Here is a 23,439-nt window from a genome sequence, read left to right as displayed (position 1 = left end):
TTCTTTGTTATTGAACTGGCATTACCACTTTATCTGTTGACTTGCTCCAAAAATCTTAGTAAATTACTATGATCTATTTTAAATGACGTCTGTATAAAGCATATCCTCTGACTTAGATGAAAATCTATCTCCTGGTTCAATTTCTGAAATTTTGCAATATGTACGGTGCCATGATGACCTACCAATTCATGTATCCCTTTCTCTTTATAGGTGTTTCATCAGGTACACTTGTTGTTACCCAGAGTCCTGATGTCTCTGTCATGGAGGGGGAGACTGTAAACATCACCTGCTGCTGTACACTGGGGTTTGGAAGAATGAGAGTTACCTGGCTGAAAAATCAAACAAATATTATTAAGACTGAGAGTTTAAGCTTGATAAATCAGTCTCAAAGATTGATGCCAAACGAAACATCTAACTGCTCACACTTGACCTTTACGAATGTCACAAGAGAGGACTCAGGGAGATACATCTGCAAGGTGACTGTGGAGATACCATCTTTAACTGTGGTTAATGGAAGTGGTACTGTCATCACAGTTACGGCCAAAGACAACACAATGGACAACACAACAGGAGGTGGGGACAAAACACCAGTTGATTTACAGTGTTGCATAAAGGGTTTGACCAATATGTTTTCTAATAATGTTGTGTCATCAGAATAGAATCTGCTCTGTTAATCTGTTTTTGTCATCTTACAACAACAACAACAACAACAACAACAACACAAATGAAGACACAGCAGGAGGTAAGTGACAGCTGCCCCTAAAAGGTTTGGATGGCATGTAGATGTAGTCTAAGCCTGTTGCCTCTGTGGGTTTTCAGGTTCCTCACATTGGGAGGAAGTGTCCATTTATGTCCTGAGGTGCCTGCTCATCCTCACCCTCGTCATAACCTTCCTCTGCATCAACAAGTTCGTAACCAAAGCTCAGCTATACACACCAGGTACAATATAACTCTCACTCCATTATGATGATATGGTATACAGTATGTGACGGTTCAATATTACTAAGATCAGAGTATTCATGTTTCAGGTGCTACAGGAAATAAACTCACTGCAACCCAAAGAACAGAAGAAAACCAAGAAGAAGAGGAGAGAGATGAAGGGGAAATAGAAGCAGAGTGAAATAAGAAAGGCTGATTGCAACACCTAGATTGGGACAAAAAAATCAACATGTGTCAGCCATGGGCAGGTTATGAGACACTGGGCTCTTGGGCACAGATACAGAGAGCCCCACCACCTCTCCTGCACTGGAGCAAGACACAGTCTGTGGTGGATTTGTATTGCTTTGTAGTCGTTACGCATCCTTTTGTGGTTTTGTGTCTTTTTGTTGTCATTTTGGTTTCTTAAAGGTAATTTTTTTGTCTGATTGAAGTAATTCTGTATCTTTTTGAGGTCATCTTGTGTTGTTTTGTATTCATGTTGTGTCTCTTTGTGGTTATTTTGCCTGTTTTTGTAATTACTGTGTGTCTCTTTTCAGTTTCTTTGCTTCTCTTTGTGGTCTTCTGCTTCTTTTTTGTCATGCTGTGTCTCCTTGGGGTTGTTTTGTGACTCTCGGAGGCAGTCTTGTGTCTTTTTGATTTGTTCTGTGTCTCTTGTAGCCATTTTGTGTAGTCTTGTGATTGTTTTTTGTCTTTTTCTAGTCATGTGGGTGTCTTCAAGTTAATCTTGTGTCTTATTGAGGTAATCTTGTGTGTATTTTGGCCATTTTGTGCTGCACTGTGTTTATTTTGGGTCTTCTTATGGTTTTGTGTCTGTTTACTTTTTTTGTCTGTTTGCAGTTCCTTTGTTTTTCTTTTTTGTGTCTTATTGGAGTACTCTTGACTTTTTGGGTTGTTGTTTGTCTCTTTGCAGTCATTTGTGTCTGCTTAGGGTTGTTTTATGTCTCCTTGTAGTCATGTTGTGTCTTTTTGTGGTTTGTTTTGTCTGTTTTTGTAATCATTTTGTGTCTCTTAGCAGTTCCTTTGCTTTTCTTTGTTCATTTTGAGTCTCTTCCTGGTCACTATGTAATTATTTGACATTTTGCAAGTAAGGGCCCCATAATACTTTGTGCCCCTAGGCCTGTGCCTGTTCAGTAATCGATCTATGGTATCAGCTTTTTATGAGTGGCTGACGTTTAAGATACTAGAAGTGGTTAACGTTGTACAGATCTGCACTGTGAGATGAATCTTGATGCTTTTATTTTGATGTATTTGCCAAGTGGACTAGTCAGCTGCTTGTATGTCCTTTGATTACAGCTGTGTTCTTAAATGCATTTCATTAGAACACTGTTAAAACTGTTACAGGACAACAATCATTTTCATCCTAATTTAAAAATGTACATGATCATATAAAGGCAAAGCTTCAGAAATTTAAAGGGACAGATTATGACTTGGTCTAAAGATGGACCCATTAAAAGATCTGTAGTAAGACCCTTCAATGGCTTTTTTTTATAGTATCTTTTTAAAAAAGAAAAAAAAATATTGTAATGTTTTCTATTCTATATTAATGTTTCATATGTGTGCACAATAAACACCAAAGCAAATCACTTGTATGTGAAAACCTACTTGTCAATAATCCAGGTTCCTTTGGTTCAGGTAAATTAGAGCCATCATGTGACGGATTTGAAAAGTTTAAACTCTGGTGACTCCTAGTGGTGGTACTGGAGAATACACCACAACAGACAGCAGTTTATAAGCTCCCACTGGATCTGACCCCTGGACACAGATGAATAAACACAACAACCCAGTTAACTAGAAACTGGTAAACTTCGCCAGTTTCCACCAGGTCTACAATGTCTACAAACGGAGAGAGTATTTAACTTCCTGTGAAGAAACTAAAGGGTAAACTTAGGACTAGGTTCAGGGTTAGAAATGGAGTCAGGCCAAACATGTCACCTGAATCAATGAAAATGTCTCAAAGGAAATACTGATATTATACTGCTTCTCTCCTCAACATCTATTTCGTTGGTGCCTTCTTTCAGTATTTCTGTGTCAGAGTAAAATAAAACAAGACTTTTATGTTCAAACTCCATCGTGAGAACAGAGAAGAGGGAAACACTTGTGAATCTCATCTGCCTTCTATCTGAAGGAGGAAGGAACAAAAGCTGTGGTTTTCACACTTCTCTGCAGAAAATACAGAGGAACACACAAGAAAAGATGATGCCCATTAAGTTCTGTGTGTGCATGCGTACGTGTGTGTGCTTGCGTGCGTGCGTGCGTGCGTAGGAAGGACTTAGAGCAGCTGTGACGAGATGAGTGTCAGTTGTCGGCGTTGAATCAGAGAGTAAAGATGAAGCTTCTACTGAGGAGTATGCTATTCGCTTCTCTCTGTACCATCTCATCCTGGAGTGAGTAAAAACACAATAACCTTTAACATCACATTTGTTTCATTAACATATGCAGCAGTTAAAATTCATGCTCAAAAGGCCTTTTCAGCTGTTTGTGATTAATGTGTACACTGATAATGTCAATGATCAAACAAGTGATACATAAAGACTGCTTGAAAATATTGTTTTGCTCCTCTAGTAGAAGTGCTCTGAGTGTGTACTAACATTAACATTTGTATTTTTTATTATTTAAATGAACATGTTTCCACTGTTTAAATCTTTGGAATTGATAAATGTGTATTGAGCAAATGGAAATTGGCAAAGAAAAGTGACACTATTCCTATATTATTGAACTGGCATTACCACTTTGTCTGTTGACTTGCTTCTGAAATGTTGCAATATGTACGGTGCCATGATGACCTACCAAATCATGTATCCCTTTCTCTTTATAGGTGTTTCATCAGGTACACTTGTTGTTACCCAGACTCCTGATGTCTCTGTCATGGAGGGGGGGACTGTAAACATCTCCTGCTGCTGTACACTGGGGTCTGGAAGAATGAGAGTTACCTGGCTGAAAAATCAAACAAATATTATTAAGACTGATATTTCAAGCTTGATAAATCAGTCTCAAGGATTGATGCCAAACGAAACATCTAATTGCTTACACTTGACCTTTACGAATGTCACAAGAGAGGACTCAGGAAGATACATCTGCAAGGTGACTGTGGACATACCATTTTTAACTGTGGTTAATGGAAGTGGTACTGTCATCACAGTTACGGCCAAAGACAACACAATGGACAACACAACAGGAGGTAGGGACAAAACACCAGTTGCTTTACAGTGTTGCATAAAGGGTGTGACTAATATTTTTCCTAATAATGTTGTGTCATCAGAATAGAATCTGCTCTGTTAATCTGTTTTTCCCATCTTAAAGTGCAACTTCATTGAAATCCTAATTCGCACGCAAAATATATTTTGGGAAAAGAAAAAAAAAATCAATCCTGTTAATTTCATTGCAATATTTGTGTTTTATTTTTTACTTACAACAACGAAATCCAGGTTCTACCAGCAGTCCTTCACAGCTTGCCATCGTAATTCCTCTGGCTGCAGTGGCTTCATTGCTTCTCATCGTTCTCATCTGTTTCTGCACTCTGAGGAGGAGACGAGGTACAAAGAAAATTGAATAACAGGGTTAAGCGTTAATGTTTTCTTTCACTTGCCTGGTCAAGCAAGTGGGCCAGAAATCTAATTGCCTGACATAAATTTTTACTTGCCCCTACACAAACTTATTTATAATACTTATTTAAGATAAAAAAAAAATAGCGGGTATCAAATGGCAACAAAGGCTCAGGAGAAGAGGGAGTTATGGGCAGCCATCATAGCTGTTATGCAAGCAAGATGTTTTCGGTTCTTGTTATGGCACTCCAGAGACATTTTTGGGGGAAACTTGACATGCCTTTCAAAAAATGGCCCTGTTTTATCACCCTTGCTCTCAAACTTGTAGCAAACTGTGCTATATATAGTTGGAGTTGAACACACATCCTTTAATAGCACTGTCCAACTAAACTCCCATTTCCAGGATATTTGAAAAGCTGACTTTTGCTTCAGCTCATAAACTTTGCCAATTTCTCACGAATGCCCAGTTGATGCTGCATGCGCGCAATTCTAAATAGAGATGACAAGGAAGTGAGATAGCTCACGCCTTTGAGCCTTTGGTAACCTGACGTACCATTTTACTTACCCCAAGCAACTGGGCAATCCTTACTGTTGAGCCCTGTAATATTACCATACTATTCAGAGACATCAGAAAAGATTAAATGGTTGCTTCACTCAAATAAAAAATAAAATAAAATTCTTACTAGCCTCTAGTGTAGCCATGAAGATGGTTTTTGCTCAGTTTAACTCAAGGTCTTCTGTCTCCACCCAAATAAAATGTAGGTTCATCTAATTTCGTTTGTGGTAAATACAGCATCGTAAATCTACAGTAGAAAAATATACAGCATTTATGTAGTCAGATGTAATTAATTTGATGTATGTTTGTAGATAACACAAACACGCAGCAAAGGGCCGCAGGCCAGCATCGAGCCCATGGCCGCTGAAAACATAATACTAACATATTATAACCTTATATGCTGTAACCCAACAGTGGCTTATTACCTGAAGTGAAGTGAAGTGTAAAGCAAAACAATGAGTTAAAGTTGCACACTTAGTGTTGTGCTGACAGGAATTGCAAAGTTGCATGATCTTTTGTCACTCGTTTGTCACTACCAATGACCCCTGTGACAGTGCGCATCCGATAAAGAAGCGCACTGTCACAGCAGAATTTAGCAAGAAATATTTTTTAATTCAGGGTGTTTTTATACAGTTTAACACAGATGTGACAAGGTATCATGTCAATGAAAAATGTATGGGACCAATAATTGAACCCTGGGGTACACCAAGCACAATGTCTTTTAGAGGAATTGGTTGTTGCAGTGTGGTGAGCTTTTAGGGATACATGAGTTGGGCAAACTTAGTAAAGGTGAGAATAGTTTTTTTTAGGTAAAATGGTAGAAATGGTTTCCTGCTACAGTCCAAACACAGTGTCACTTCCTGGCACTGTTTGTAAACAATGCAATAAACCAGCAACCTTCCTGGGGTACTTCTCTCAGCTCCATGCATCATTACTGTGACATACTATATATTGTTTTAGTATTAGTAGTAGCCTTGTGGTGAATAATAATGTAATAATAGTATTAATATAGCAACTTGTAGCAGAAGTAAACAGTGGTAGAGGCAAACTGCAATACACAGCCAAGTTAAAATAACTCTTAAGTGTGCGGCTTCTATGTATTTAGAGCACAGGTTTTATTTTGTTCAACATTACAATGAATCATTTGTGTGTGTGTTTCCCATGGGTTCAGCACAAGCAGCCAGGGTGATCTACGAGGTTCCCCACATTGACTCTGAGGAGGCAGAAATGGACAAACACAGCACCAGCTCCTCCAGAGGTTCTTCTCAGTGGGTGAGTCAATGGCATCAATTGTGCAATGACACTTAAGCACGAATGTTGCGTGTAGAGGAACACTAGCAAACTGTAAAAAGGTGGCAATAACCAACAGGCTGGGTCTTGTTCCTTCCTATTCAGTGTGGTAAATAAGGTGTCAAATAGTATGAAGATAAGGGAAACCACCTTTGATGTGATCCTGTTACTTTGTAGACTTCAGTGGAGAAAATGTCTGTCGGCCATATATTGCTTAAACTGTCTTCACTCGACCTACTAAAAGTTTCCAACCTCTGCAGAATTGCTTTGCATGAGGGGTTTATATAATGTGTGAGAGCTGAAGTGTGAGACATGACAGTGCCATGGTGAATGGTGTGAAATATGCGGGTGCACACCTTCTGTAAAGCTCACATGACTTTATCGACAAAGAAAGCCACATTAAATTATAGCTTCACTGGTGGTTATCTGTGTTCTGCAGTATGCTACACTGACAGGTTTTTGTAACATTTATAACCAATTTAAAGAAAGATTCTGGACATGCAATTATCTGTTGGTATGTGCTACATAACACATGGTTTCTTCATTCTTCTTTCACCATAAATTGCAGTTAGATGTGATTTCTTTTGCTGTAATGCCTGTATGGTGTAATACAGTCCCCATAAAGGATACTTAAAATGTTCACATTTTGTTGAGACTTTAGCTACTACCTTAGCTGTTGAGGTTGTACTCTGTTTTATTGCATGACTGCATTATGTTATAAGGAGTTTTTTTTAAAAAAATATGTTTTTTCCATGCCATTGACATACACGGTAAAGCAACATAGTGCAAAGCCAATTTTCTATTGCACAAAAAACCCACAATCACCCACTGACATCTGGCTTTTTTATGTAAATGGGAAGGTTACAATTGGCATTAAAACCTGGGTCGAATGACTCTGCGTTAGTCACAGATATTTACGCCCCTAGATGCAATGACACGCCGTCACATTCAATACGAATACTCAATGTTTCTTTTTTCCAATATAAGGTTTTAAATTTTGAACAGGCTCAGTGTGATGTTCAGTGTGACAGTGGTATTCATGTAATATAGTAAACAAGCTAACGGCACAACAGCATTATTTTGCTGACGCTAGATATGAAACAATAGCCAGAGACTTGAAACAGGGTTAGGGAACGGTCCTCAGGCTGATGATCATGGGGAAGCCCCACTATTTTAGGTGGACTTTCCCATGTTTAAAAACCAATGTACACACATTTTCACAAAATCAAGGACATATACACCTTAAATCAATGTAGAGAAGGCACAATATCACCAGAGTGCAGTAATTTTAATTGTTTGATGCTAAAGATTTTCTGGCAGAGGACCCACAACCCCCACCCCATTTTATATGTGCTCCTCCCAGTGTTAAAAGAAAACCTACGCCTTTGTGGTAATGCAGTAAAACAACACCACAATCCCCAGGCATAATACACTGGCATTAAAATTAAAAAGCGTGTTTCATTATTGTCATTCATACTGCTGTACTGGATCACGTCGCAGCGTAAAGACGTTTTTTGATCACTCACTTTAAGTATAATGTCCAATTTTTAACTTGTACAGCTATACAGTATGCAGCAACTTCTAGTACTGAGACATTATTATGAAATATAGCTGACATCCTGTGTCTGACTAATTGTTCCCAGCGCTCACGCCCACTCAGTTTTTCTAATCTGCACATTGGCAAAGGTCTTTCGACACATGTCGATACACTGCTTTACATTCACAGACGATGTGCGGTTACAGTAACTGTTTTGGTCTCTCTGTCTCTTGCAGTGTCAGGTACCGGTGTATGAATCATTTGATTACTTTGAACGTGTCCAGACCAAAGAAAGCGGATGAGGATCTACTCGGGGGAATTTCCAGTATTTTCTATCCATACTTTAAATCATGTATATATTATAAACGTACATTCATTTACTTACCTTTACCTGAATTATGTAAATGATTTTAAATGCATGTAAATATTTTATATTTTTCCATAAAGTCAGTCTTTTCCATCTTTGTGGTCTGAGTTCATTTTAATGATGACAAGGTGTGTGTGCACTTATAGACAGGTTTACTTGTATCATTGCATTTGTTTTGACTTGATCATACCATCTAGTCAGTGTTCTGTATCACAGAGTGGTATTGATTCTGAAGCAAAGATGCAGGTTTCACATTGACATCACAAGAGATCACAAAAAGGACGCTGAGTGGAAACTGTGGTGTTACAGGTTGGCTGCATTATAGGTCATTAACAGGAAGTGGAAACAGCTCCTGCGGTGATAGATGTAGTTTCTCCCCGGCCTTTCTGTGTGCATTTTCATCACACAAACTCATACAGAGCTTCTAAAATGGTCAATACTTAGCAGCTTACTTACTGTAAAAACATTTTTGCTGACACAGTGTTTTACATTAGTAGTTACTCATCTCTCAATAGATGTGCTCTGCATTTCAGGTCATATGTGAATTTTCAAAAATTTCCAGTGACCACCTTGGTAAAACACTGTTAGCATAATTGAAAGCAGAATTACACTAAAAGTTAGCAGGAGTTTATACATATAGGTCAAAAGAACGTACTCATTCCTCTAGCCTATATCAAGTTGAACATGTCATTACACAGTACCAGTGATTATATGAGTTACTGTTGCCTTTCTGTCATCTTGAACCAGTCTGGCTATACTCCTCTGACCTCTAGCATCAACAGTGCATTTCCGCCCAGAGAACTGCCGCTCACTGGATATTTTCTCCTTTTCAGACCATCCTCTGTAAACCATAGAGATGGCTGTGCATGAAAATCCCAGTATATCAGCAGTTTCTGAAATACTCAGACCAGCCTGTCTGGCAACAACTATTGCCTAACAACTTTTCCATGTTTAAAGTCGCTTAAATCACCTTTCTTCATGTAGCCTGCATGAACCAGGTTGTCTTGATTATGTCTACATATCTAAATGCATTGAGTTGCTGCCATGTGATTGGCTAATTAGCTATTTGCATTATGAGATGTTGAACAAGTGTTCCTAATAAAGTGGCCAGTGAGTATATATATATATATATATATGTATATATATATATATATATACATATATATATATATATATATATATATATATATACACACACATGTTGTTTTACATCTATGGCACTATGGACTCTTCTTGTGAACACGGTAAACACAACATAATTTATGGCAGCATTAAATTGTAGTCATGTTTAGCATGTCAGTCAATCAATTCAATTAATTTTATCCATAAAGCCCAATATCCCAAATCACAATTTGCCTCAGAGGGCTTTACATCCCTCTGTCTATGACTAATGATAACAGCAGCAGCAGGAGGTATCAGGCAGGACCATGGCAGCAGTACAACCATGTCACATGATCCAGGCACAGCTGCGATACAAGGTAACCTGCCAGACAGTGGTGCACAAAGGCTCTGGAGAAGAAGCCGAGTTAGTGACATGCAGTAGAGCCGAGTTAGCGAGATGCAGTAACAGGACCAAAACAAGCCTTGAGATAAAGAGTTTCCGAGTTGTTTGTGGCCGAGAACAATAACTTCACATCAGGAAATTGAAACTCATCCAGGATTTTATGTTTTTAAGGCATTTTTGAAGTTTAGTTAATTTATCCATTTCTTCTGGCTTTATCGATACATATAATTGTGTATCATCCACATAACAATGGAAATTTACAGAGTGATTTCTAATGATGTTCCCTAAGGGAAGCATATATAAAGTGAACAAAACTGGTACAAGCACAGAACCTTGTGGAACTCCAAACAAACTTCAGTATGTAAATATGATTCATCGTGAACGTGAATGAACTGAAATCAATCAGATGAGTACGATTTAAACCAGCTTAGTGCAGAACCTTTTAGGCCAATTAAATGCTCCTGTCTCTGTAGCAGAATTTGATGGTCAATTGTGTCAAATGCCGCACTAAGATCTAAGAAAAACAGAGTATAGAGACCAGTCCTTTGTCTGAAGCAATCAGAAGATCATTTGTAATTTTTACTAGTGCTGTCTCAGTGCTATGATGCACTCTATATCCTGACTGAAATTCCTCAAATAAATTATTATCATTGAGAAAGTCACACAGCTGGTCTGCGATTTTTGAAAGAAAGGGAAGATTAGATAATGGTCTATGGTTCGCTTACACCTCTGGATCCAGGTTGGGCTTTTTTAGAAGAGGTTTAATTACAGCTACCTTAAAGGACTGTGGTACATAGCCTGTTAATAAAGATATATTGATCATGTGTAGTATGTATGTGTTAACTAAAGGTAAGACTTAAGTAGCCTAGTTGGGATGGGGTCTAAGAGACACGTTGATGACTTGAAGAAATCATTGAGGTCAATTGTTGAGGAGTAATCTGGGAGAAGCAATCTAAATATATATTAGGTCTTACAGCTGTGTTTGAGGGCAGATAGGTACTGTCTGAGGACAAGAGGTCATGAATTTTGCCTCTAATAGTTAGAATTTATAAGATCATTACTCCTAAGGGATAAAGGAATACAAGGCTCAATAGAGCTGTGACTCTCTGTCAGCCTGGCTACAGTGCTGAAAAGAAACCTGGGGTTGTTCTTATTTTGTTCTATTAATGATGAGTAATAGTTTGCTCTGGCATTGTGGAGGGCCCTCCTATTACATTTTGAGACTGTCTTCCCAGACCAAATGAGATTCTTCCAGTTTGGTTAACTGCCAATTCCTTTCAAATTTTCGCGATATTTGTTTTAACTTACGGGTTTGAGAGTTGTACCAAGGAGTAAACTTTCTTGGCGTCAGAACTAGATCAAGGGTATGGTTAAAACAGTGAGTGGGTTCATGTACACCCTGACTGAAGCCAATGGAGTCTAATAATGAGATAAACGCTGTAGCCAGGGAGTCATTATCAACGTCGACATGAATGTTAAAATCGCCTACAATAATAACTTTATCTGATTTAAGAACTAAACTGGATAAAAACTCGAATACGGGCCAGGAGCACGGTACACTATAACAAATAGAAGTGGCTGCGAGGTTTTCCAGGTCGGATGTAAAAGACTAAGGACCAGGCTTTCAAAGGAATGATAATCTAATTTAGGTTAAGGGCTGATTAATAGACTAGAGTTAAAAATGGCTGCAACTCCCCCTCCTCGGCCGCTGCCTCAAGGAATATGGGTATTACTATGACTGGGAGGAGTAGATTCATTTAGCCTGACATATTCGTTGTGACACAGCCAGGTTTCAGTGTGGCTGAGTAAATCAATATGATTATCTGATATTAATTTGTTTACTTACACTGCTTTAGATGACAGAGACCTGATATTTAACAGTCCACCCTTAATTCTCCTGTGCTGTCTTTCTGTCACAGAAGAGGTTTAATTTCTATTAGGTTGTTATGCACAGCTCCTCTTTGTTTAACTTTTGATTTAAATAATTTAGGTGGTTGGGGGACAGACCCCATTTGCATAACTCTATGGGTGGGTAACTGCATTGGAAGCTTGAGAAGAGTTTAAGACTGCGACTGTGATTCCTGGTCTCATCTCTGGGTTGTCAGGGTTTGGAATTACTAATAAACTTGGACAGGTTCCTAGATATGAGAGCAGCTCCATCCAAAGTGGGATGAATGCCGTCGCTCCTAATCAGACCAGGTTTTCCCCAGAAAGTTTGCCGATTATTTACGAAGGTTGTCAATTATTTACTGGACAGCCAGGCGACACAACAGATGATATCAGTTATATTGTAAAGGTAATGACTAATATGTTAATAGATACTAGCCTGGTTGGCGCCCACTAATTTGCAAGAAGTTTGGTGATACAGAGCCACTTGGCCTAATGAGTCAGCCCCTCTCAGGCTGATAAAAATATAAAGGCAAAGGCAAAAGAGAGACACTCCTTTACTCATGGGAACAAAACAAACTTGCACAACCTCTAACCTGCATACCAGCTGTAAACCATACCTACTGATATAGACTATAAAAGGTGTTAACCACCACACTATTTCTTTCGCTTGCAAACATTCACCCCTGTACATACATGTTCACAAAACCAGTGGAATACATTGACTGCTTTTGCTATGAAGCTCATAAATTTGATCTCTGGAATCCTAAAAACATGACTTAAAAACCCATGGGTGGATAATGAGACAATGGGCCCCTGGGCACAGATATGCAAAGGGCCCCACCACCTCTCCTGGTTTTGGGTCTCTTTGTGGTCATTTATGTCTTTTTTTGGTCAGTTTGTGTCTCCTTGTGGTTGCTTTGTGTCTTTTTGTCAATGTCTGGGTCTCGTTTAGATAATTACTTGTCTCTTTAAGGTGATTTTGTTTTTGCAGTCATTTTGTGATTCCTTGTGGTTGTTTTGTGTCTTTTTGTAGTTGTTCGGGTCTTTTGCGGTAATTTTGTGTCTCCTTGAGGTAATTTTGTGTCTTTTGCAGTCATTTTGGGATTCCTTGTGGTTGGTTTGTATGTCCTTGTCATTGCTTAGTGTCTCTTTGTAGTCATTTTCGTGTCTTTTTGTAGTCATGTGGGTCTCTTTGAAGTAATTTTGTGTCTTTTTTGTTCATTTTGTGATGCTTTGTAGTCATGTCAATGTCTCTCATTGCAGATAAGTTGTATCTTTTTGAAGTTGTTTAGGTGTTTTTAAGGCAATTTTGTGTCTCCCTGCTGTTATTTTGTGTCATTTTGTAGTTGTTCAAGTCTTTTATGGTCGTTTTGTTTTTGTTTTAAGCTGCTGAGTGGTGGCACCTGTTAAGTGATACTCCACATTACATATAGGCCTACTATATTACGAAATATTTTTGGGTACCACTGCTGTTACATTCCATTAAAATTCATATGTCACTCCATATTCATATGGAGTCCAACTTGTTAAATGCATCCTGCAGTAATATATTGGAGATACAAAATGTGGGGCTTTTTGTACATACATATTTCTGTCTTACTGTGACACAGAGCAGTGCTGCAACTGAGTTATTGATTGTATGACCAGAGAGATGCTTCTGTGTATTATATCTTACCTATATTGTAACAGAGCACTGTTTCCAAGAAACCAGGCCAGAAAACAAAAGTGTGCGTGCAAACACACTCACTCGAGTACTTTTTGCAGTTTCTTTCCATTCATGGTTCATGTCCACCCTTACGTAGCAGCTCTATAACCACCAACCACAGCAGGTGCAGTGACACTTGGTTTATGTGTTTCTGTATCATCTTGTAATGAAACCCAAGTGACAGCCAGCACAGGGTTCATACCTTGCATTGTAGAATAACTGTCTCAAAATCAAAGAAATCTCCAGATCTATAGTGGCTTACTTCATGAAAAGACCTCACCTTAAATCAACAAGTAAATGACAAAAGCCTCATACAGTTTATGAAGTAATATGTGCACAGGGCGTTGTAGGATTGAGGCTGTGTTGACACAGTTGGAGCCACCACCTACATGAAATGTGGCCAGTGAAGCCATTATTCAAAAGGTATAAAGGCCAGCAGTCCCCCTTTCCAGTCCCGACACATCTACTGCTCTGTCGATCGCTGTTGAGCTTTTATTTTCCTCCTCACGACCAACCACGTCTCAAACAGCAACCATGAGCCAGCTAGAGACAGCCATGGCCCTCCTGATGCAGACCTTTGATAAATACGCCGCTGCTGAGGGCGATAAGAACACCCTAACGAAAAATGAGGTGAAGACTTTGTTGGAGAGGGAGCTACCTGACCTGATCAAGGTAATGTACGGCATTGGGGAGGGGTAACTGTGTTGACCATACTTTTAATATTTAACCACTAAACTTAGTTTATGCTTCATAGCACAAGCTCAGTGCTAAGTTACAAAAGAGGCCACCAATACTGAAAATGTATTGACTTATGGTGTAAAGCGCCTCATTAAATTGATGCTAAAACAGGCATTATAATCTTGGGTTTTTACGTCAAATTTGTATTAAGTTCTTGGCCTAGGCATATTTGTTAATAACAGTTTTGGTGATTACTTGGTAAAAATCCAAACAATAAAACCATGATAAATTATTTAGATAGATAGATAGATAGATAGATAGATAGATAGATAGATAGATAGATAGATAGATAGATTCCTGTTTGCCGTAGTGTCATGCCTCAGCATTAACTTACTGCCATTTCTGCACCCACAGACCTATCTTGAACTTGAATAATGCACTCTTTAAAGTAACTAAATATGACTGGAAAAAAAGACTTTAGATTTTAGCAGTATCCAACAATATTAACGCTATTTTGTTGGTCTGTGCAGGCTGCAAAGGACAAAGGCCAGGTGGAAAAGCTGCTGAAGGGTATGGATTTTAGCGGAGACCAAGAGGTCGACTTCAGCGAATTCATAGTGATGGTAGCTGCCCTCACCTGCGCCTGCCATGGCCGCTCCAGTAAGAAGTGAGCAGGACCACCGCAACATGGGGTGTGGCCAAATGGCAGCAGCGATGGCATAAAATCCCTGTGGTGACTGTTTCCTGAAACATTCAATAAAATGATTTATTTACCTGTGCATGGCTTGTTTGAATGTATTGTGTGACTGACATACAGAATTGACCATAGACCAGTATTGCCATTAGAAATGACAATAGTAGGGAAGAAAACATGATACAGAAATAACAAAAATGCTGCTTGTGCTTTGTGAGGTAATTGTGAAGTGAATAATTTGTGAATTGAGTTCCATATTACATGCTCTACTTTATACTGACAAATTTATTCACCATCAAAATCCATTGTATGATCACAATCATTTATCGTAATCAATCTTAAATTAAGTCTGGTTTGAGCAAGAGCAAAATTTTTATTGGCAGGACAACACTACTGAGACAAAGAAAAAGTTTACAGTGTAACAGAACTTTGTAATAAAGAAGAATAAAAATATAAGTACATGTGCAACAGATAACTGAAAAGAAGAAGAAGAGCAAAATGAATGTTGACATCTCATGTGGTAGATGGTGTATGATAGGAAATGGTTTCAAAGCGCCGTGGCAGCTGGTCAAATAGCCTCACACCATGTTAGAACAATCATCAGACTTCCTGTCTAACTAGGACACGGGACCATGCACAAGTGTACACAGTGTACTTTGTCTTCTTCGAGGTGAAAATCAACATTTTCATATTCTCACTTCACCTAAAGGGTGAATCTGCGTATTGTTTGATACAACCCCACCAGCTTTGGTTTGATGACACAATCTCAAGCTCAAACCAAAAAGAAGCTGTGTAAATACAAAGATCTGAGCACATAGCTGTGTTGCTTTATCAGTGGAGATCATCTTGCCCTGTGAGAAGAGCGCAGTAAGAGGACAATTGGAAAATCACAAGCGAGTGGTCAGAGCGGTGGCTTTGTAGAGGATGCAACACAGTGTTGTGCAAAGTATGTCGACACAAGCAGTATCTTGCAAACATCTCAGCGGTCACACGCACATCTATTTCTAACTCAAGTAGGTGTTAAAAGCCAACAGCGAAACAACAACAGGATCTTTTCAAAGACCACAATGAATTCAAGAAAGAATTATGCAATAGCTGTTTGCCTGCATGGTGTTAACACCTGACTAATCTAAGACAGTGTTGATATGTAAATAATTACATACTTTACTTAAGTGTAATTTTGAGGTAATTTTTTGAGTATTTTTTTCACATGCCACTTCTACTCCACATGTAGTCCTTTTTACTCAACTACAGTTATCTGACAGCTGGTAACTTTATAATTCCGATGTTTGCGTACAAAACATGAAATGATGAGGTGAATAGCTGATAATCAATTGGACGAATTGATTGACAGAAAATTAATTGGCAGCTATTTGGTTATAATATCGTGTTCAATGTAAAACATTTCATGGGTCAAGCTTCACAAATGGTTTTCTTCTAATTATTTTAATAATTCTAATCTAGTTTTCATAGTGAAGGTGTCACTTTGGGCTCTGGGCAGGCCCTAACCACTTAAATAATCCTCCTTCCTCCAGAAGGGAGGATTTTTTGGAAATTCAACGGCTTAACTGACCAGCATTAGAGCATTTTGAAACAATAATCTTAGATCAAGGGTTGTCAGAGTTTATTTCTACTACATGATTGAGAGCCGCATGGGAAAGGTGCCCACACTGACTTTTTATACTATTATAGTATGACTGTATTATAATGTTTTTATGCAACCATCTTTATGACTGTATATGACAAACTATATTATTTCTTTTTACTGCTTTTTATTTAGAAGTTGTTATGCTTACATTTGTTAATGATTATTTTAGAGGGTGGGGGGTGCTAATCAGCAGATTAGTGTTAATATTTCAAAATCAGCTCCACCTTAATCAACAACAGTAATATCCTGCTGTTACATAAATGAATGAGTCATAATAATCCAGAGATATAAGTTATATTAGTATAAGAGTCACAGAAGACATTTTTCTGCATTGAGTACTTTTACTTGTAATAGAGTATTTTTCAGTGATATTATTACTTTTACATAAGTAAAGGATCTGAATACTTCTTCCACCACTGGTGTGAGGCCTGCCCCTTAATCCTCCCCTTTCTGTCTTGAGGTTAGGTCAGCACTCTATTAGCCCACCAGGGAGCACTGGCCAAGTGACACACTTTCTCCAGCCGGGACAGTTGTGTAATTACAGAATGCCTCTGCTGCCCTCTACTGGCAGATTTATTCTCCCTTAAGTAAACCAGGACACTTGAGGAAGAAGTGCAGAGGGTCATCATTATCATCAATACCATCTTCGATCACTGCTGCTGCCCTGAACAAGTCACTCTATCTGGATTTGTGGACTTCCTTTTCTGTGTGGCTGTAGTTGAGTGTGCAGGCTGAGCGCAAGGCCTCACAGGGCTGTTTCTGGAACGTGGCTGCCCTGTAATCGGCTTGCAAGGTCATTAAGCTCAGACTCTCCTCTCTCTACTTCCTCTCTGGTTCTCTCTCTCGCTCTGTCCGGGGCATTATAAAGGCTTATGGGGATTAGGTATCCAGAGTGGAGGAGGATGTAGCTCTGGAGTCAGGAGATTCAGGTGGGAAGAATAAAAGAGTGCTAGGGTGGGTGAGTGCTTTGTGTTTTGTAAGACATGTGATTTTATAATTTGATGTTTGTTAGTTTTAACGTATGTTCTTGCTGCATTAATAGCAATATATAATGTACACAGAAGCACAAACACATTACATTTTTACTATATATGATAAATTACCAACACTTTCTACTATGTCTTTACAGGCAAGTTCTATTCTCTGATGCAAGATGTGGGATATGGTTGAAAGCTGTGGAAATAGCTCAGTGCCAGATCTAGCACATTCAGTTTCCTAGGCAAGCTTACAATAATATGAATATAATAATATAAATTTGCAAATTGCTCTGGATGGCTTTCGCTGTTTGATTTTCTCTTACCCATATGCTCTCCACATACACTCCACTCTAGCATGTTCTTACTGTGATGTCTGCCGGAAGTCAGACGCTGAATACAGCCGATGGTGTGGAAGGGCTATGTTGCCTATTCCTGGGGACGCTACTGTAGAAATGATAATGGATGCAACTTCCAGTGAGACTGGGAAGTAGCAGTAAGCTAGTTAGGTCCCGTTTAACGATTTCAACGGAAAACGGTAAACTTTAGTTGCGTTTTGGCCTATCGTTTACACGACAGTGGTATTTTGGGTGCCTGAAAACGCAATGTTTTGAAAAAGGGTTCCCGAGTGCAATTTTTTGGAAACTGCACCGTCTCCATTGTCATGTAAACTTGCAATATGCAGTTCCTCTGAAAACGGAGACTTTTCGCACCTGCGCATTATGCTCCTAGTCACCAGGCATGCGCGAGAAAGTCGACCATTACAACAACAATGGCAGACTCCCGAGCTCTGCTTGTGCTGCTCACCCTGTTGAATTTATCAACGCCTCCCCATCATAGCGTAAATTTACTGTAGCAACTCCACCTCGTCGTCCGTCCAGACAAATGTTCGTGAGGTTGCCATTTTGTTTGTTTGTTTGTTGTTGCTGCTCTGTAGAAAGAAGCATAAGCATCACAACGCCAACTACTGGCCTGGCATGTATACTGCAGTGTTTTTGGTCATTTTTGTGGATCCGTGTGCACGGCAATTGTTATCACGTTGTCGTCTAAACGCTGAACTTTTTTCAAAACGAAAATGAGAAACAATTCTGTTTTCAGTGGATCGTTTTTGTGTAAACATGGCCTGAGTCACGTACAGTGAAGGGATAAAGTGTTTTTGTAGGCCGATGCAGAAATTTGTGTTGCCCCGGTTCCCTCAACAAAGAGCCCAAAAGGATTTTTCAATTAGATTTTGGATTATTGCAGAAAATAAGCTTTGTGGCAACACAAAAGTTTATGATAGTACATATACATATCGTTCATCAAAATAATCTATAAACGATCTGTATGACTTCAGTGTTACCACCACAACGAGGCTGTAGGCACAATAACGCATTTAGCCACTTGTTGGCAACTACCTTTCTTAAGATACATAAAAGCTTCAAATTCCACGTCTGTTAACCAAAGACCTTAATCCGGACATCTAACCAAAAACCAATTAAAAAACCCCAATGACTTCAGGACAAGGAAACCCGGAGTGCTAAAATGCTAACTTATTTCCAGGTTTTGGTACTCATTTCTGGAGCACTCTACTGACTGTCTATGGTTAATCTTAGTGGCTAATCGTTGTGGCTCATTGCCAGTGGCTGTTAATTAATTTGGCTTCAAGTAAGCAAAAATGGCTTTGGTTTTTTTAGCTAATGTTAAATTAGCACTTTTTAAAATGTCGTTGTGGAGCTCTGGTACCTGTTGTGCCGGCTGCGGCTGTAGCTCAATTTGTGGCTTTAGCAACAGTGGGTTGAACATGAAGCCAAAACCAAAGGGATTGTTCCTGTAACCAACAGTACAGTTGACCTGAGCTATATTGAAACCAAAAGTGTTTCACAAAGGCTAGCGGAGAAGTATTAAATCAGAATTTGCAGAAGAGAATGACACCTGATGACAGATCCGTTGCTCAACGTCAATACATGATATATTTTTTACTGTCTGACTGCGATCTCGACCTACATTAGTAAACTGCCCGTCGTCAGGGTATGAAATTAACAAAATATTTTGGGGGCAATTTTGGACCCCACGGTCTAAAAAATGGGGGCATTTTCAAAATGTTTGGGGGCCATCAAAAAATTGTAATTATGTTCTAACAATAAGCACATGAAAAGCAAAACCAACTAAGATAGTGTCTTCACTCTTCAGTAGAAACCACTATAAATGAAATAAATAATGGGTTACATAAAGTTATGGTTGCAAAATATCACTCAGATTTCCTATAATTCAACCAGTTTAAATGTGATGATTTAACCATTAATGTACTGATAGCAGTACTAATGTTTCACCACATTACAGTTACTTTTACTGTTAAAAAGGCCAAATTACTATAAATTCCTTAGACGCAATCCTGGAAGTAAGTTAATTTAAAATTTAACATTCATTCCACCTTAATTTTTCATTAATTTGTCATTGTGTAGACACAGATCACCCAAGAAATGGTTAATTTATACTTATGGTACAGCAAAGCCCCCTCCCCTTCTCTGTCAGATTACTCTCACGTAATCAGTGCAATCTCGTTGATTATTCTGGAAAATGAGTTGTAGATGTGACGGTAAATTAATTTAATGAAAATAAAATTATACTTTAAGGTCAGATTGTAATACTGTAAAAAATATCAATACATATAGTTGTTTTGAAAACTTGGGGGCAATTTTGGCCCCCGGAACATGGCTTTTGGGGGCATTCTTGGATAAACTGCGGGCCAAATGGCCCGTGGCCCTTGCTAATTTCTGACACTGCTCGTCGTTGAGGTAGACATGTGGAGCATTATCTGGGAAACTTCACGTCACTTTACATGAAGCAAGAATAAATACAGAATTAACTGTAACACATTTATGGACTGTTGTAGTGTCTGTTTACGAGTCATAAGAAATCATAAATCATCTTTTAAAAGGATTAGATGTTTACTTTAAGCTAGCCCCGGCTTTGTTAAATTTAACAACATGTCAATAGGCAATCGCTCACATCCCTGGATGTAAAGGAAAACAAGCAATGCTTAGAGATGGCTGTCAGATATGACAGAAGGATGATCACATTATCCCGTCTGTAACAGGTGGTGTGTCCGACGTTTTATTACCCAATTGCTCTAAGAAAGAAGATTGGTATACTGTTAGCACTGGAGACACACCTATAATTCACACAGGGTATTATGGGGGCTTGGAGTAAGGTGGATATGAAAATCAGCCTCTGGAATAGCTAAGTAAAAGGACTTTGCATTCAGAATAGTTAACACAGATGTTGCTTTTACTGGTCATAATGAATGGCCTTATTAATAGTTAATAAATTAAATGTTCTTTTAAAAGCACTCTTTTGGATCTCTACTTTTGCTGACTCATCTTGGAACAAAAGTCCTCCCAAAGGCTCCAATCTCAAACAGACTGCCGATGTAAGACATTTGTGGTTAGAGGTTTACACCAATTACTTACACATGCACACACTGCTTAGCTCGGCCCACGTGAGGAGGTACGAAGCAGTTATGAATACCTCATTCTGTTTTAAAGCCACACATCTCTGGTCATATGAGCTGCCACGGTGTCCAGCTCATCTCGTGGCCTGACTTTCAGCAGGAGAAACACCATAAGCACAGTGCTGCTCTTTGTCTTTAAACTTTAACCTAGTGTGATTTCTTATTCCGAGAGGCGTAATGGGGCGTCACTGGGTTTAACCTAGGGTCTGCTCTACATCTGCTACTATCGACAAGCTATTTGACACATGACTGTTGGACTCATGGGTTGTTTAAATATTGATCACAGCAACTTTCAGCTTGTGATGTTGTGTTGTCAATGGAGAAGTACTTGTAGGGAAAAACCTTGAGAGAATTATCTCAGCAGTTCCCCATGGCTCTGTCAAACATTTTAGTAGCTCCTCAGCTTGTTTTTAATTGTTTGTTTTTTGGCCTACTACAATCATTGGTGGTTCACTCCCACTGCTGTCATCAACCTAGTCTGCTGGTTAAAACCTGTGATAAACCCACTGTCCACTACCTTCCCACCACCAAATAGCAGGCAAACAAACTTAGGGACAAGCTAGCCCAACTGGCACCGGACGTCAATATGACATAGTAAAGATACTGGATTCTTAAATTGGACAGAGGTTTCAGTTTTGTTGAAATGAAAATCAAGTTGACAATACTTTAAATTTCTAACAGCATTAGAATTTCTCGTTGTTACATTAAGACATTTTACAGACAATGGGTGTTGTTCTCCATACCTTATGACTAAACCCAGTGAGCAACCGCAACATTGAATTCCAGTTGAAAACTGGTTCATATTTAGGCCTCTTTTCAACCAGCTAAAATGTGATTATAGCATTAACATGTCAAAATTATAAAATTGTTTAATTATTTTGATAATTTGTTCAGTTGCACATCAAAAGAGAGACGATACTGATGAGTGTGAAGGCATTTCTCCAAAGTCATATTGCACTGGTGGGTGAAATGTGGTCTACTCAAAGACATAATTTTAATCTATTTCAATTTAATTTGATGTTTATTATAAAATGTCCTAAATATGGAACTATATAGTTTGAGACAGATCTGTACATTCTTCATCATTCATGTAAAATAACTCTCGGGACTCTCGGACTAAGGAGAAGGAACTAACGAAATAAAGGTGACTCTTCACACTACCTACATACTTTGTAAGTACCTGTGCTGCTGTATTTCAGTAAAGTAAACCAGAAATTACCACTATTAGTTTTATTTTATGCCGCTCATGATGCGGCCTAGGCTGCTGTTGTGCCAAGCTAGCTTGGTGTTAGCATGCTAGCTTGTGGTGTGCTGCAGTGTGGACAACAGTAAACATAAACATGCTGCCAAACTATTTTCACCGCATTATGTGTGTAATATTGGCTTGCTCATGTGACTGGCTTTATGGACTGTAGCCTGTAAAATTGAAGTTTTAGGCTGTTTTGCCTCCAAAATAGGCCTACTTACAGTTATGCTTAAAGATATATATCAAACCCTTGATGGACATCCACACTTCCCCTGTGAAAATATATCTATTTTTAATCTTTGTTTTATTTACAGGTTTCCGCCATATCAAACTTCTTCCAACCAGAGGGACAAACCAGAAGGACTTTGCATCAATTATGTATTTCCCTAGTTCATTGTAATTGTATTTAAAGAGCATTTTTTATGTTATATTTAAATTGCTGCTTAATAAGTACAAATGTACCATAGCAGGAGACACATGGTTTCCTTTATCTTTCAAGTTCAAGTTGTTAATATGTTTGTATGACTAATATTGTAACTTGTGAATGCTATTACTGTCATCCTACAGCTAGAACCACTTTCAGTTTTATATTACAGTGAGCATTTTTAGGTTTAAAATAGGTTTGAAATTGAAAGTATTTTCCACAGACTGTTTGAAGACATTGATTGAATGTTTACATTTAGACCGTATTTCACTGGGATTTGCAATATTGACTATAAACTAAGAAATTTGGAAGTGATTTCTTAGTAAAGCTCCAAAATGACAACAAACTATTATTTGCACACAGTACAGGATGGAAAATCTCACTATTGCAAATCCTGGTGAAAAATGGTCTAAATGTAAACGTTCAATTAACGTCTTCAAATAGTCGGTGGAAAAACGTTCACTTTGAACCTTTTCTGAACTTCTTTTCACTGGTGACCATAGAAAAGTGTTCGCTAGGCAAGATGACATTGGCATGAGATGCTTGAAAGATGCTGGATTTTGGTCACTTAACAACACACCTTAAAACCAACAAAATATCAACATCATGTCAGTATTAGTTATCAAATTGACATTGGCATTAGATGTTGCCTGCCTCGCGTCATAACTTAAATTCAATCAAATATCAACGTCGAACGTTCTGAAGATGAAACTCACTTTAATTAAAAATTTAGCAGTGTTATTGCTATGAATTGGTCATCAAATGACTACATGACTATCATTCATTTGCAAACTTTCAAAAAATGTGTGAGTGAAACCCCCATCTTCAGGTGGTCGATAAGCTTAAAAATCTGTGAAATGGCCCTTTAAAGTGCAGTAGTCAAAACCATGTGAGGCGTTTCTCTATACCAGAAATAGTTGCTGAGTAAGTCTTTATGATTATGCATCACTGG

General features: G+C 38.6%; 2 protein-coding genes across 2 annotated transcripts; both read left to right on the top strand.

The window, feature by feature from the left end:
- Window positions 1-424: 424 nt before the first annotated feature.
- Window positions 425-8,328, top strand: LOC125883520 (uncharacterized). Its single transcript, XM_049567837.1, has 4 exons — window positions 425-573; window positions 4,365-4,472; window positions 6,209-6,309; window positions 8,101-8,328. Exons 1-4 carry the CDS (start codon window positions 555-557, stop codon window positions 8,164-8,166), a joined length of 294 nt encoding a protein of 97 aa, XP_049423794.1. The 5' UTR covers window positions 425-554; the 3' UTR covers window positions 8,167-8,328.
- Window positions 8,329-13,770: 5,442 nt separating this feature from the next.
- Window positions 13,771-14,787, top strand: LOC125883521 (protein S100-P-like). Its single transcript, XM_049567838.1, has 2 exons — window positions 13,771-14,002; window positions 14,539-14,787. Exons 1-2 carry the CDS (start codon window positions 13,865-13,867, stop codon window positions 14,677-14,679), a joined length of 279 nt encoding a protein of 92 aa, XP_049423795.1. The 5' UTR covers window positions 13,771-13,864; the 3' UTR covers window positions 14,680-14,787.
- The last annotated feature ends 8,652 nt before the right edge of the window (window positions 14,788-23,439 follow it).

The sequence above is a fragment of the Epinephelus fuscoguttatus genome, linkage group LG23 (assembly GCF_011397635.1).
Source record: "Epinephelus fuscoguttatus linkage group LG23, E.fuscoguttatus.final_Chr_v1".
In the NCBI taxonomy this organism is placed as follows: Eukaryota; Metazoa; Chordata; class Actinopteri; order Perciformes; family Serranidae; genus Epinephelus; species Epinephelus fuscoguttatus.
This window is presented reverse-complemented; position numbering and strand designations above follow the sequence as displayed.

Excerpts from the sequence above, each read along its gene's own strand:
- LOC125883520 (XM_049567837.1), top strand. Across the intron at positions 4,473-6,208 it reads CACTCTGAGGAGGAGACGAG|CACAAGCAGCCAGGGTGATC; the intron begins GTACAAAGAAAA and ends CCATGGGTTCAG. Across the intron at positions 6,310-8,100 it reads CCAGAGGTTCTTCTCAGTGG|TGTCAGGTACCGGTGTATGA; the intron begins GTGAGTCAATGG and ends TGTCTCTTGCAG.
- LOC125883521 (XM_049567838.1), top strand. The coding sequence starts at position 13,865 with ATGAGCCAGCTAGAGACAGCCATGGCCCTCCTGATGCAGACCTTTGAT. Across the intron at positions 14,003-14,538 it reads AGCTACCTGACCTGATCAAG|GCTGCAAAGGACAAAGGCCA; the intron begins GTAATGTACGGC and ends TGGTCTGTGCAG.